This window comes from Manis pentadactyla, chromosome 6, assembly GCF_030020395.1.
Source record: "Manis pentadactyla isolate mManPen7 chromosome 6, mManPen7.hap1, whole genome shotgun sequence".
NCBI lineage: Eukaryota > Metazoa > Chordata > Mammalia > Pholidota > Manidae > Manis > Manis pentadactyla.
Genome location: NC_080024.1, coordinates 57,132,175 through 57,149,006, shown reverse-complemented (window position 1 = coordinate 57,149,006; position 16,832 = coordinate 57,132,175). Strand labels below are relative to the sequence as shown.

General features: G+C 35.9%; 1 protein-coding gene across 4 annotated transcripts in view; it reads right to left on the bottom strand.

Moving 5' to 3' along the window:
* SESTD1 (SEC14 and spectrin domain containing 1) overlaps positions 1 to 16,832 on the bottom strand; it is a 152,454-nt gene that overhangs the window by 32,174 nt on the left and 103,448 nt on the right. For all 4 annotated transcript variants that reach the window (XM_036879369.2, XM_057503833.1, XM_036879370.2 and 1 more), the window contains 2 exons: positions 16,413 to 16,624; positions 2,161 to 2,283 (listed from right to left, as the gene is read on the bottom strand). In XM_036879369.2, coding sequence (XP_036735264.1) covers positions 2,161 to 2,283; positions 16,413 to 16,624 — 335 coding nt within the window. The remainder of the gene's footprint in view (positions 1 to 2,160; positions 2,284 to 16,412; positions 16,625 to 16,832) is intronic.

The window sequence follows — 16,832 nt, the reverse complement described above, 5'->3', positions numbered from 1 at the left end:
ATCTCCCAGTTTCTTCATGTATAAAATAAGGTGATTGTATGTAGCCTGTAAGATCCTTTCCAATTCAAAAATTCTGAAATTTTATATTAATTTTCATTATAAGTAAACTTGAGCACATGGAGTCATTCATAAGCAATTTAAGTTGATTTTAAAACCTTATAATAAAAATACAAAAACAAACATCTAAAAACAGGAGTCTGTGTGTATGCCATTTGAATTTCATGCATATTACAGTAATATAAAATGTACTTTTCAATTTCTTTTAAGAACTTCCTTATACTATGAATATAATCCAAACTATAATTAATTATTCCTCTTGGCATCTTAAATAATAAAATATGGATAAATGCTATCTTTAGGATCTTCATGTGTCATGTATCCTTGTTTAAAGGATTTCTGGGATACTTTCATAAGTAAGTCCTTTAGATGAAGTCTAGAATATTCTATAGCAAATACTGTTCCCAAGAACCAAAAAGGGGGACAAATTATAATATATAATTATACTATAGCAATACTGCAGAACAATACAAGGGTTCAAATAAATCACAACTATGTCAAAAATATCAATAGCATTAAGTTAGTTAAAAAAACAGTAAGACAATGAAAAGACTATAACCCCAGGAACAGGGTTTATAAAGTCAAATAAAAAAATAATTCATTATTTTTTAGCCTAAAAGGAAACACTATTATATTGGAATCTATGAAATGCATAAAATACATTTTTTTCATTTATGGTATTTCATTTTTAAATCTCTTACATAGTATTAATTAGGAAAATTGCAAAGACTATAATATATTATCTGTAGACAATTCTTAATCTTGTGATGTATTTATTGATATGTATTCCCTCAGCTAGATTATAGCTCCTACAGGGTTCAGTATATATTTTATCTGCAAGTATCTCTGATTATTAAAGCTGATTTTAGGGACTATTTTAAAGAAAAAAATATAAGGAAACTAAGCAGAATGGTATGTATTAAAAAGGTAAATGATTGTATTGTTAAAACATATTTCTAGTTAAGAGCAAATGATAGTTGGTCAACAATTCAAATTTATTCCTGACAAAGTCATAGTCAATATTTATTCTTTAATCTCACTCAGTTAAAATGTACATTTACTAATACTATCCAAATTTTAATTACCACTTCAACTGGGGAAGTTGAAAGGGAAAGAAAAAAATGAGACATTCGGATGATCCTTAAATCTCATCTGGGCTCAGAGTTTAAAATTATTATTGATCAATTGTTTTTTCAATTCTCTATTGTTGTGCATTTAGATCCTACAGAAGAGGATGCACGTTATATTCACCTTTGAGCACAGAATTTTTTTCAAGTAATACACAAATCCAATAAATATATTTCTGGAGTTGCATTTTTTGGGGAAAGGGCTGGCTTTTCTTTTGCTACTTATTTATGGGGAAGGTATTTTGCCCCTCATATTATGTGTAAGAGTGGATACTGTGTATTCAGAGGATGTGCATGTGTGTGTGTAAACTGATCAATTTTCAGACAGGTAATCTAAGGAGATGGTAATTAATGGAATTCATTCAAGTTTTATATTATAAGTTGGTAAATTTTAAACACTCTTGAACACTTATTATCTGTAATCTGCCTATGGACTAATTTATTTCCCCAATTCCAGAACTGTGATTTGTGTGATTATCCCCCTCAAAGCTACAAATATGAACTTGGCAATGCACAAAGAATGGAAAGATGCCCTGCACCTTCTGCATTCACTATCCATCATACAATATCCATCAGTTTGTGATTAATGCAACAATTCTGGAGTTACTCCCAGGCATTCACTGTATTATACTTTCCCAGTAAAGCAAGGACAGGCCTCCCTCTGAGGATTTAAGAATCACAGTTGCTGTTTCAGGACTACAGATGAAGATTCTATCTTTGTATTATCACTCTGTCTTCTGTAGTTTTTAAATTTTCAAACTGCGTTTCTGTAAAATTACATAAACTGTACTGGGGACAAAACCAACACCAATCTTCTAATGAATATGTACTAAGAGGTCAAAATATACTTTATAGTCTCTAAAATGTAAACATACGCACTTTATGACCCATACTGAAGTTTATACCAACTTTGTTATATGCTACTAATTATACATTAATAATAGCATTGTAACTTGCAGAGAAAAAAGCCTCTCACACTATGCTGGCTCTCAATCTCTTCATGCTTCTGCTGTAGGGCCTGGGAAGCCCGAATGGAGTCTCCAATCCCCCACTGTGCTCTTAGTTGTTCTGATCCAGGCCCTTCAAGCCAGTTCACAACCTATAAATGGAAGTTGAGATAAAATTTTTAAAAAATCAAAAGCTTTTCAAATTTCATTGTAACTGTTTTTTTTCCCCCAAAGTTCCTCACGTATTTTTAATTTAAATTCTTTAAATTCTATTGTATAGGCAGTAAATGTTTTTTTGGAACTGTGCAACTATATATAATGTGACAACTTTTCTAAACTTAAATTTGAAAAAGAGTATACTATAAGCACCACAGGCTTTCAGCAATTGATCATCTGCCAGGATAAAAGAAATATTGAACACTCCGAAAAAAGAGGACTAAAAATTAACTTATGATTGATATGAAAATCAGACAACTTTAGGATTTAAGAGTTGGATGGGACATCAATCAAATTTCTTATCTAACAGTTAAGAAAATTGAGTTTCAGAGAGATTAAGTGAGTTGCCCAAAGTAACATAATCCATTATTAAATAACTAGGACTAAAACCATGTGTCCTGATTCATAGTCTAATGTTCTTCCCAAAGCACTGATAAAACTGATATAATTAACTAATTAACTAATGCAAAGTTAAATATAATTTTTCTCACATTAAAAAGAAAATTAAAAACTGTACAATTATGTAACTGCCATACCCTCTACAGGGTCTTCTTAAGATCAACTAAACATCCAGACCCATATGACCATCTGAAGTCCCACTGACACTGTTTACTCAGAAGGATGAAGGGTGGGGATTACAGTTTGCCCGAATAGCACTATCAGGTGTTTCTCTCCTGCCAAGTTCCTGAAGCAGTCCAGCAGTTCAGGGGTAAGGAGATGAGATCCATTTGAAGTCACTGAACTCAAGGATGCCCATTATGCCTTCCATCAAGTATTAACAGTTCTCCCAGCCCAGAAAGAATAACTTTTACTATAAGCAATGTTGCCTAGTCACATAGGTAACATTCCCATTTTCATGAGGTTTTCATGAGAACAGAGCAAGAGAATCAGGCAAAGATCAAATTCTCATGCAGAAGGAGAAAGGGTTTTGTTAACTTTAAGTACCCACAAACATACATACTCTAAAACTAGAGGCACAGTGAAGTAATTCGAACAGAAAAATTATCAAGCTTTACCTGTTTCTAAATTAGAATAAGGAGTTAAACAACAGATGTATGGTTACAACCTAAATCTAAATTTGGGATAGCTTAGAGCACAGTATTATATACAACCCAGTGGATAGACAAACTTACCTTATAACTTTATAACAGAGTATCACAGACCATAGCACATTTCTGTAATTACCAGGTTAAAATATATCCATTTAAAAATCTAACAGTTCATGTAATTTTTACTAATTATATAAAAATACCACATTATAGAGAAAAATCATGTATATTTCCTTCCATTAATTTTTCACATGCATTGCATTTTTATGTTCTTTTAGACAGGTTTAAGAACTACAGCCAATTTTCATGAAGTACAAGTAATTGCTATCCTGTATTTTTCACTTAACATTACACTATAATAATATAATGATTTTCCATGCAGCTACAGTTATTATAATTTTCAATGGTTGTAAACCTCTTTTTTAAGAAGGCTGACATCCTTGCTTTCCTGCATGCCTTACTCCCTCCCTCCCTGTTTAACCAAATAACCAACCCATCCTCATTAAGAGCTAAGTAAGTAATGCACTACCTCAGGTAACTATTATACTTGCTTTCAAAACTCCACTTCTTTATTGTTGAGCGTGAATTAGAATTTCCACCAATTCTAAGATGAAAAAATATATATGTATCAGTTACATACAGCAATTTTTTCTCTAAAAAATTTTCCTAGGAAACATTTTCAATAGAGATTTTGAGCCCAATGATGTAATGTTAATGGCTGTTACTATACATTATGAAGTGCTCTTTAAGTTTCTATTTAAAACATTCAAGTAATGAGTTTAACTAAGAATAACTTTTGCAAGGTATACAAACTGATCACTGCTTTTAAAATACTTCTGCCAATTGAAACAGAGATCTCTCTAGGTGTATTTTTAAATAGTAGTGAGAATGAGTAAACTGCAAATGTTTGCTTACTAAAGGTATACGATCTTTTCTTATTTATCTCTTTACGTTCTTTGCCTTATGCTCTAGAATCTTAAAATATTAACATATCCTTAGCTCCACCTCTTTTTATAAGGTTTTAATACTGGAGTGCAACAACTCAAAAACAAAGAGTTCATGTATTATTTCTGACTCACAGGAATAGCCTTAAGTGCTATAACCATCTTTGTTAAACTGTTTTCAGAGTCCTAAATTCATCTGTAATGTCTGGTACTCTTCAGAATGCAATGGTTTCTTTCTTCCTCAACAATTCCACCTTTTTTGCTTTAGCCTTTTGTATGAGCTATCTTTAGAGGGGCAGGGCACTAGGATCCTGTTTTTCTATAACCTGTTGTGTTACTCTCACAGAAGAGCCAGATGAGAATTTCTGTCTGGAGAAAGCACAACCTAAGTTTTAAATCTGAATTCTGGCTTTGTTCCTACTAGTTGAAAGACTTTGGTCCATCATCTTTGAAATGGTGTTAATGCTACCTACCATTAAGAGCCATTGTCAAGATTATACCAGTTATTTTATTTATGACTCTTACCACTAATTAAATGATACTAATTGTTAGCCTCACTGCTTTCCCTACTGTTTCTAAAAGAAAAAGCCTCACTCCTCTTCACTCTTTATAAAGTTTGTCTCACATCTGCATTTCTTAAGGAAGTCCCTGAACTGTTTTATTCAACGCATTTAAAAAAGGAAATAAAGAGTAAATTTAAAGGAAGCTTATGTATACATTTTCAAACAATTTTCCATTTCCTTTTTGGAACCCAGTTCCTTCTCATTCATTAGTATGTTTTACAAATATGGATATAGAAACATATAAAATTCTTTTAAGTATTTTAAATAATAATATAACTATTCCACTAGAATATCTAAATTTAAAAAACAAGGGTAAAATGAAAAGCACCTCAAAAGTTTTAACTATTAATAATATAGACAGGCATACCTCATTTTATTGCATTTCTCAGACAGTTTTTTTTAAACAAATTGAAAGTTCGTAGCAACCCTACTCATGATGCCATTTTTCCAACTACATTTGCTCACTTTGCGTCCTGTCAACATTTCAAGCTTTTTCATTATCATATTTGTTATGGCGACTTGTGATCAGTGATCTTTGATGTTACTATTGTAGTTGTTTTGTGACACACAAACCATGCCGCTATCAGACGGTGAACTTAATTGATAAATGCGTGTGTTTTCACTGCTCCACTGATCAGCCAAACTCCTGCTCCTACCCCTTTCCTCAGTCTTCTTTATTCCCTGAGACACAATATTTAAATTTAGGCCAATTAATAATCCTACAACGGCTACTAAGTGTGCAAGTAAAAGGAAGAGTCCTACATCTCTCACTTTAACTCACAAGCTAGGAATGATTAAGCTTAGTGAGGAAGGCATGTCAAAACAAATAAAGGCCTCAAAAGCTAGGCCTCTTGCAGCACAGCCAAATTGTGAATGCAAAGGCAAGTTCTTCAGGGATATTAAAAGTGCTACTCCAGAGAACACACGAATGATAAAAACTGCAACAGACTTATTGCTGACATGGAGAAAGCTTGAGTGGACTGTAGAGAAGATCAAACCAGCCACAACTTTGCCTCAAGCCAAAACTTAATCCAGAGCAAAGCCCTAACTCTCTTTAATTCCTTGAAGGCTGAGAGAGGTGAGAAAGCTGCAGAAGAAAAGTTGGAAGCCAGCAGAGATTAGTCCACACGGTTTAAGGAAAGAAGCCTTCTCTGTAACATAAAAGTGTAAGGGGAAGCAGCAAGTGCTGAAGCTGCAGCAAGGTCTCCAGAAGATCTATGTCAGATCATTAATAAAGTTGGCTACACAAAACAACAGGTTTTCAATGGAGACAAAACAGCCTTCTATCGAAAGATGCCATCCAGGACATTGATGGCTAGAGGAGATGTTAATGCCTGGCTTCAAAACTTCAAAGATGAGTGGACTCCCTTGTTAAAAGTTAATGTAGCTGGTGACTTTCAGTTGAAGCCAATACTTATCTATCATTTTGAAAATACTAGGTCCTTAAGAATTAAACTGGTGCTGTATAAATGGAACAATAAAGCCTGGATGACAGCACATCTGTTTACAACATGGTTTACTGAATAGTTTTAAGTCCAGTGATGAGATCTACATCTCAGAAAAAAGATTCCTTTCAAAATATTACTGCTCACCTGTTCGTCCAAGAGCTCTAATGAAGATGTAAGAGATTATTATTTTCATGACTGCTAACTGTAGGGAAAATGTAAGTTCCATGGCCAGGATCGTCACCTGATACCCACTGTATATGTGCAGTTATGTAATGCTTAGCCTAATGCGCAGGTGCATGCTTGTATAGCCACTGGTGATGAGCCATTATTGCCTGTGTTGCTATATAAGAAGCTCCACCCATTACTAGAGTGGAGCCCAGAGCAAACGCAGAGAGCCTGGACAACTGAGCAGAGGGAAGCAGGAGAGCGGAGCCTAGAGAAGAGAGTAGAGACTGAGACAGGCTTGCTGGGGCAGAGGGGGACATAATTCTAGTGCTTGACCAGCCACCGTGAGAACAAAGCTTGGTATAAGCCCCTTTATAACCTCAATGCTCTATTGTCATTTTTCAGTCTCACCAAATCCATAGTGAACTTGCCTGGGGCTCACATCCCAGGCAAGGCACTAATGTAACATCCATTATGCAGCCCATGGCAGAATTTCAACTTTTAAGTCTTATTATTGAAAATAAACATTTTGTAAGGTCTATAGCTGCCATAGACACTAATTCCTCTGATGGATTTGGGCAAAATAAATTGAAAACTTTCTGGAAAGGATTTGCCATTCTAGATGCCATTAAGAATTTGTGATTCACGAGATATCAAAATAGCAACATTCATAGGAGTTTGGAAGAAGTGAATTCCAACTCTCATGGATGACTTTGTGAGTTTCAAGACTTCAGTGGAGAAAGGAATTGCAGAGGTGGCTGAAACAGCAAGAGAACTAGAATTAGAAGTGGAGCCTGGAGTTGGGACTGAATTGGTGCAATCTCATGATAAAACCTGAATGTATGAAGAGTTGCTTCTTATGTATGAGCAAAGAAAGTGATTTCTTGAGATGGAATCTGCTCCTGGTGAAGATGCTGTGAAGACTGTTGAAATGACAAGAAAGAATATAGCATATGACATAAACTTAATTGATAAAGCAGTTGCAGGGTTGGAGAGGATTGACTCCAACTTTGGAAGAAGTTCTACTGTGGGTAAAATGCTAATAAATAGCACTGCATCCTACAGAGAAATCATTTATGAAACGAAGAGTCCATCAATGTGGCAAGCTTCACTGTTGTCTTATTTTAAGAAATTGGCATGGGCACCCCAACCTTCAGCAACCATCAACATTGAGGCAAGACCAGTACAAAGATTACGACTTTTTGAAAGTTCAGATGATGGTTAGCAGTTGAAGCAATAAAGTACTTTTTAATTAAAGTATGTACCATTTTTAGACATAATGCTATTTCATACTTATAGATTACAATATAGTTAAACATAATTTTTATATGCACTGGAAAAAAAAAAAAAATCATTTCACAGTCTTTATTGTGATAATTTGCTTTTTTGCCCTGGTCTAGAACCAAGCCCACAATGTCTCTGAGTTTTTTAGCAATAAAGTATTTTTAAACTAAGTGTGTACATTTTTTTTAGACATGATGCTATTGCACATAGTGTAAACATAACTTTTATATGCACTGTGAAGCCAAAACATTCATTTGACTTTCTCTATGGTGATATCTGCTTTATTGCAGAGGTCTAAACTGAACCTGCAATATTTCTGAGGTATGCGTGTATTATTTTTAAAACCTAAATGCCTTTATTATTTTTAATAACTTAAGACAGCATTATGTAAGCATTTAAACTTTGAATTTAAAATACTCCAGAAACAAAAGAAGCATAATAAAGCAGACACAAAAGAAGCAGATTAATATAAATCATGGTAACTGAAGAAAAACAATTCAGTAGCATGGACCTTTCAAAGAGCCATTAATAAAAAACTAAATTTTAAACAAATTTCGTAGAAAGGACATGTCCCTTCATTTACAGACATGCCTGACAGATGTCTGTAGAAAGACATCTCCTTGGGGCAAAAAAAAGTTATATAGCCAAGTGTGCACATAGTTTTAAAGTATGCTGAAATTAATTTTCCTTAGTATGCAACATCAGTAATGTAGACACAGTAAATGTATGACTATTTCCAATAAAAATGATTCAAATTGAGATTGATGCCAACTCTATTTAAATGCATTAATGATAGTGGTTTTCCAAACTAGGTTACATTTATATGCAATGTATAACCCTGGAGATGTACTCTTAAGATCTACCATGATAAATATTTGCAGAGGCCAAGAATGCATGTGACTATACCTCACTCTTTCCTGGCCAGGCTGATTTCTGAAGACTGCATGAGAGAATATCTTGAAGTACAAGAGGTCAAACCAGGCAGAAGAGCATGTTAATCATATGTCATGAATCTAACCCAAAGAAAGAGTATGAGGAACTTGGAATACAGCCTCCAGTTGCATCTTTATGTAACCTAGAATGTATCCTATTTTGCTTCTATGATTTCTTTCTACAAAGGAAGAAAAGCACATGGACAATTCTAGAAATAACATTTACAATGTTGGCAATAATTACTGCCACAATAAATAATAATGATAGCATATTTTATCTTTAAATATGGTATCGTCTCCTACCCAGAACCATATAAATCTGATTTTTAAATTTAGCAGCAGCAGCATGGAGAACTACTGCATACCACATGAAGTGTAAAGCTATCAGTTTAGGCTGTGAAGAATAAATGACTGATAAATACAATGGTATTATTTATTATACACTTTATCTAGTATGCAATTGCTTTCTCTCTCATTATGTTTTCAGTGACAAGTCAGTAATAAAAGAAATTTTGAAAAATTTTATCTTCACTAATTTAACATAAACAGAGACAAACTTATGATTATATATATACAAAACTTTTTCATTTTCCCCAAATTTGCAAGCCTGAAGACTAGTTTATATAGTTTCACTGTGTATGCTACATCAATATATGTTACTATATAGCTAAATTCAAGCAATATTTTTGGCAAAGGAAAATATATCTTTCTCTAAAATGTGACCTGTGGAAAGCAGAGTGCAGGAAACACTACATTATGAATATTAATGCTCTAAGCAACTAACACGTAATGCTAATAAAGAAAATTGAATTGTAATGAAGTTCACTTGTTTTTAAGCAATAATCTCGTTATACCAACAATATCATTATAAATATCAGCATCATCTCCCTTCTCCAGTTTCTTCTTTATCCAGCTGAGCTGGTCCATCAATTCAAAAAAGTATTTACCAACACATTAATTCCTTTTCCTCTCTCTCTCTCTTATCAGACCTATTGATATCATATAGCAAAGCTCAAATGCTGGATGAATCCCATGACCCAGGTTCTCTGTGCCTACACCTCTAGAGCCAGCCATGAACTGACAGGGGTCACACAACAGGCCAGCAAGTTTCTACTATAAATACAAGACGAACACTACCTAAAAATACAACTACATTTCTGTGGTAATTTCACTCTTCCAACCCATACAAAAGAAAATTTCAAATCATCTCTACTCCATTTAAACCTCTAATCATCTTCAACCTTCCCAACCACCCACCCCCACCAAACTGCACCACCAGATGCCCTTTGTCCTTTATGTTACAGATAAAAAACAGTACATCACTCAGGAACTCCATCTTCCTAATGCCTGACTTCTACATGGAGTCACTTCTAGATTTATCCTACCCTGGCTTCATCCTGTTAAAATGGAGGAGTTCTCCTTCTTTCATTTGAAAGCTAATCCCTTCAGCTTTGCTTTAGAGTACGCTCACTTCCACCCTTCCAGGAACTTGGTAGAATTAATTATTCTTTCCCTCTTACATATTTAACCCCTTTCTTCAAACCTTAACACCCTTCTCTTTAAAACCCTTGTACTTTAGACCTTAAACATATTTAATTAAAGATAGGGTCTTTAAATAGGCAATTAAATTAAAATGAGGGTACTAGGTAGGCCCTAATCTGACTGGTGTCCTTTAAAGAAGAGGAAATTAGGGCACAGGTATAGAGCGAAGATGATGTGAAGACAAAGGGAGAAGATGGGTATCAGCAAGATGGGGAGAGAGGCCTAGACAGATGCTTCCCTCACTGCCCTCAGAGTAATCAACCCTTCATCTTGGACTTTCAGCCTCGAGAAGTGTGAGAAGATACATTTCTGTTGTGTAAGCCCCCACGTATGCAGTAATACAACCCCTCTTCTACTACTTCTAAGCATTGCTCTATTTTTCATCTTTCCTTTGAGACAAAATTCTCAGTGAGTTGTCTGTACTCCGTGTCTCCTTCACCACACTCTCACCGACTCACTCCACTGTGCTGGCACTCTACGCCTTGGAGCACCAGTGACCTCGGTCTCCTGCACTCTAATGGACATGTTAAGCCTTCCTGTTACTCAGTCTTTCAGCAGCATTCAACAGGGTTCCCAACCCTTCCTGAAATGCTTTATTCCCCTTGCTTCATTACACAGAGCTCTTCACAATTTTCTCCATCCTGGCCTTTTCAGGAATACACTAGACTATCTTGTCATTAAATGCTGAAGGTTCTCAAAGTTCAGTTTAAAATTCTTCTTAACAACTCTCTGCTTTTTGTTGGGGCAATTCTTACCCACATCGATGTTTTTAATTACCTTTCATACACAAACAAAAAAATACGTCAACCAGCCCAGAATTCTCTGACTTCTGGATCTGTTTATTTCTGGACCTTCTACATCTTCTCTTAGATGTCTCAAAGTCACCTCAACTTCAACATGTCTAAAACCAAACTCATGATTCTCCACCCATACTTAAACCAAAACCTTGTCCACTGTTCCAAAACTGGACACCACCACCGTTCATCAAATCTTGCAAACCAGAGAAATGACTCATCTGTGATATCTTTTCTCACCCTTACTCCCACCAACTTTCCTTCTTGGGACTCAGCACGATTGTAATTTTACAACTGTTTGTATAATTATGTAATCATGAACCATAAAAGTGGAGAACTTGTCTATTTTTACCACGATTGTATTCCACCTAGCATAATATCACACTACTGTAGACATCCATTTTTTGAATGAGTGAGAAAATAATAAATACTAAAAACTCATTATGTGCCAATCACTAAACATCTTATAAAAATCATCTTCTTTAATCCTTGTAAGAGCCCTGGTTAAGTAGGCATTATTATTGTTGTTATTGTTATCCTCTGTTTACTGAGAAGAAAGCTACAGCATTGGGAAGTTACACTTCCTTCCCAAGATCAAACAATGTAGAAGCAGCAAAAAAGGGTAGACCCAGATTACTTGGGTAACTTGTATACCACTATGCTAATCTATCTTTATTGTTTTTAAAGATACTCTCTAGCTACCTGGCTAAAGCTTACCTAGGTTTGATACAAGCTATCTATTTTTTAAATTAAGGTATCACTGATATACAATCTTATGAAGGTTTTACATGAGCAACATTGTGGTTACAACATTCACTCATATTATCAACTACCCCCCCAGCCCATTACAGTCATTGTCCATCAGCGTAGTAAGATGCTATAGAGTCATTACTTGTCTTCTCTGTGCTATATTGCCTTCCCTGTGATGCTGCTATAATATGTGTGCTAATCATAATACCCTTCAATCCCCTTCTCCCTCCCTCCCCACCTGCCCTCCCCAACCCCTTCCCTGTGGTAACCACTCGTCCCTTCTTGGACTGTGTGAATCTGCTGCTGTTTTAATACAAGCTATCTTTAATTTAAAAATATATTACACAGAAAGATGGTGGCATGAGAGGTGGGACAGAAACCTCCTCCCAAAACCACATATAATATGAAAATATAGCAAATACAACTAATCCTGAAAGAGCAACAGGAAAGAAGGCTGCAACAGACTGCCTACATCTGGGGAAAAGAGCAGACCTCAAGGAAAAGGGTAAAGTACCAAAGCCGTGATCTGGCGGGACCCAAATCCTTCCCCCACCCCAGCTCACTGGCAGGGGAAGAGAAACAAAGCAGGGAAGGGGTGGAGGCCTAGGACTGCTAAAGACCCATCCCCGGAGATCTGCTCTGGAAGCACAAACCTACATTACATGGTGCTCTGGAGATTAGTGAGGTTGAAAAGGTAAGACAGGTAGAATACTTGGAGAGACTTGAGATTCCAGCTGCTTGTGGAGAACAGGTACCCACAACTGGCTGTCCCAGGACAAAAGAAAGGCAGGCACTCTGAGAGACTTCCCAAAAGCGAGAGGGCTGCTAAAGGGGCAAGGATTTCATAGAGCTTGCAGGTCAAGAGAAAGGACAGGTGGACAAAATTGTCCTGGCGCACACAGCCCAGCAGGTTGGGAACTTTCAGGAGCTCCATCCCCCTTGCTGGCAACGTAGCTCTGATATGCAGCCTGTTGCTCCTTCCTACTGGCCGGAACCAGGTTGCAAACCTACTGCCCTTGGCCATTGTGCTAGGCCAGCTAGAGGGTGGCTCTGCCTAAGGCAGCTACAAGGGCATAGCAAAGAGGCTCCTCCCTGCACACTTGGCCCCCTGGCCCTGGCAGTGGAGGCAGGCACTACAGTCGGGAAGCAGGAAAGAGCTCTCTCTTCCCAGCAGGCACAGCATCGCTCGCCTGTGACCCCTGCCATCGCTCCACGTTATGGGAAGGTCCAGAGAGTAGAGTTCTGGGCACCAGAGGGGGCCGCCTACACCAAGTTATTTTTATAAATATGAAACTTCAAAAAAACGTGGTATAACCCAAAATCCCACAAACACCAGAAAAAGGGCCAAGTGAAACTGGACTCATCAATTTTCCTGAAAAAAATTTCAAAATAAAAATCATAAACATGCTCATGGAGCTGCAGAAAAGATATTCAAGACCTCAGGGAAGAATTTAAGAAAGAGATAGACACTCATGAGAGAATTTAAAGAAAACACCAGTAATGGAAATCTACCCCATGCTCATGGATAGGAAGAATTAATATTGCCAAAATGGCCATCCTGCCCAATGCAGATTCAATGCAATCCCTATCAAAATGCCAACAGCATTATTCAATTAACTAGAATAAATAGTTCTAAAATTCATATGGAAACACAAAAGACCCCAAATAGTTAAAGCAATCCTGAGAAGGAAGAATAAAGCGGGGGGGATTATTACACTCCCCGACTTCAAGCTCTACTACAAAGCCACAGTAATCAAGACAATTTAGTACTGGCACAAGAGCACACCCATAGACCAAAGGAACAGCCTGGTGAGGCCAGATATAAACTCAAGCATATATGGCCAATTAACATGATAAAGGATCTATGAATATGCAATGAGGAAATGACAGCCTTTTCAGCAGCTGCTGTTGGCAAACCTGGACAGCTGCATGCAAGGGAATGAACTGGATTACTGTCCAACTCCATACACTGAAGTAAACTTGAAATGGATCAAAGACCTGAATGTAGGTCACATAACCATAAAACTGAAGAAAACAGAGACAAAAATTTATTGAATATAAAAGCATAAGTAGTTTTTTCCTGTACACATCTTATTGGGCAAGGGAAACAAAAGCAAAAATGAACAAGTGGGACTGTATCAAATTAAAAAGCTTCTGTACAACAAAGGACACTATCAGCAGAACAAAAAGGCATCCCACAGTATGGGAGAATATATGCATAAGCAACTGATCTGATAAAGGGTTAACATCCAAAATATATAAAGATATCATATGCCTAAGCACCCAAAACACAAATAACCTGATTTAAAAATGGGGTGAGGACCTGAACAGATATTCTCCAAAGAAGAAATACAAATGGCCAACAGGCACATAAAAAGATGCTCCACATCACTAATCATCAGGGAAATGCAAATAAAAACCACACCACAATGAGCTATCACCTCACACCAGTTAGGATGACCAACACCCGAAAGACAAGAAATTACAAATGCTGGAAAGGATGAGGAGAAATGAGAATGAGAACCCTCCTCTACTGTTGATGGATTGGTTCAACCACTGTTGAAAGCAATATGGAGGTTCCTCAAAAGACTAAAAAAGAAATACTATTCAGTCTAGTAATTCCACTTCAAAGGAATTTACCTGAAGAAAACAAAATCTCTGATTTGAAAAGACATATATGCACCCCTATGTTTATCACTGCACTACTTGGAATAGCCAAAATATGGAAACAACATAACTGTCCATCAATAGATGAATTGATATAGAAGAAGCAGTACACAATGGGATATTATTCAGCCATAAAAAGAAAAGAAATCCTGCCATATGGAACAACATGGATGGAGCTAGAGGGTATTATGCTCAGTGAAATAAGCCTGGCAGAGAAAGACAGATACTGTATGATTTCACTTATTTTTGGAGTACAAAAACAAAGCAAAACAGAAGGAACAAAATAGCAGTAGACTCACAGACACCGAGAAGGCACTAGTGAGGAGGGCTGGCGGGGAGAATAGAATAAAGGAGCACAATAATTCACAATCACCATAAAAGTTGGTCACGGGGACAGTAATACAGGACTGAGAATATAGTCAATGATTCTGTAACATCTTACTACACTGATAGATAATAGCTGCACTAGAAGGAATGAGGATTTAATAATATGGGTAACTGCTGAACCATTATGTTGTATATTTGAAACTAACATAAGACTGTATATCAATGATACTTTAATAAAATAAAAAAACCTTTAGAGCTCTTAAAAAAAAAGTTTGCCAACAACTAAACTAGGCTTCTCGAGTCGAGTCTAATTCAATGGAAATAACAGCAGCTACCATTAATTAAGCACTGGGTTCTTTGAAGAAAACTTTCAAAACAGGTCTTGCAACCCCTGTTTTAGTTATTAAAAGGAGGAAGGAAGAGACATCAAGAGAGGAGAGGGGAGAAGGAGAGAAGGAAGTCGGCCTGAGGCTCAAGTGTGAATAATGTGACCATGATAGCACAGCAACTAAGTGGAGGGACTGAGATTCAGATCATAACTGCTGACCATGCTCTTTGATTCTAAGGCCAAAAACTTCTGTGGTTCCCAGTGTTTCCTTTTTCCTCGACATTAGGTTGGGATTTCATGCTATTGTTTATTCATGTCCTACTTTCTCTTCCACAAAATGCCAGTGCTCATTTAAAACCTAAAGGAGGTCCCTGGTGAAATCTTACACATTCTTAGAAGACAAGCTCAAGTAATGGCCACAAAACTTCAGTCATGTGCTTGTGACACTTAACATGTTCTTCCCTGAGGCTTAATGATTGCAAACACCAAGTCTACCTTTACATTTTGTAGAAAACCTAGCACAATGTCTTCTACATGATGAGCACTTAATAAATATTCATCTAACGAAAGAGTGAATCTAGACAAAAACATCAGGACTTTTCTAATCTGGACTTTTTTAAGTAAAATATTTATGATTTATTTTTTAATAATTCAACAGACGAATATCCAGAATGTATTCTAAATGACAGGATGTCTTCTTTAGTATTGATTTTTAGTATTTTTAGCCTACTTTTCTTATAAAAATCAGTTTTAAAAGGAACTAAAAATTCATAAGTATTAAATACATTTAAAGTTTTCTAACAGTATCTTAAATAATGAATTTAATATTATAATTACTTATATTACATTATCATTCTGCTGGGATAGAAAACTCTTTATAATGCCCAAATGAACAGAAAACTAGCAAGTTACTAGGAATTAAGAATAAATCCAATATCAATGATAAAATGTTATTTATTACAAGAAAACACTGAGACCACATTGGTATAAAATATTTAATGATGTTTCCAACAAGTAGTTATTTCCAAGTTCATTCTGACAGAGTGCTGAATGCTCAATGTCATTAGAATGTCAGTAGAAATAATATAATTTTGATGTAAATTCTGTTTGTAAAAATGTACATAATTAAAAATAGATTGAGTGCAGTTTGATATGTCTAAGGTTCTCTATACAGTATAAATAAAGCTTAGTATAAAATGAGAGTAGAAATTGTTTTTTAAAAACTAACATTTAGATTTTAAAGAATTAAATATATTCAAGTCAGATACCTACCTGCATCACCTTCTGCTGAATTTCTTCTAACTGTGTACGCTTACTACGTTGCCTACAAACTTCCTGGTAGCGGGTATATTGCTCTCGCAGTGAATCTAGTAATTTCATAACCTGTGGCTGTGCAAGCAGTTCATCGTCCATAGGAGACCAGGATACCCCTCCATCTGAGCCATTAAATCGACGCTGCTGTAATTCGGATAACAATTCATGCCCTTTATGAATGAAAGATACTTATGATTAATATACATAAATAATATAGTTCTCAATCTTCTCAATTCTAGTCTCTTATTTTTAGAAACTATCTGTTTGTCTACCTACTAACCTACTAAGTCATAAGAAATGAAATGCAATTTTTAAGTTTATATTGAAATGAATAGAAAAACTGCATTCATGCATACACACATGCACACAGACATACTA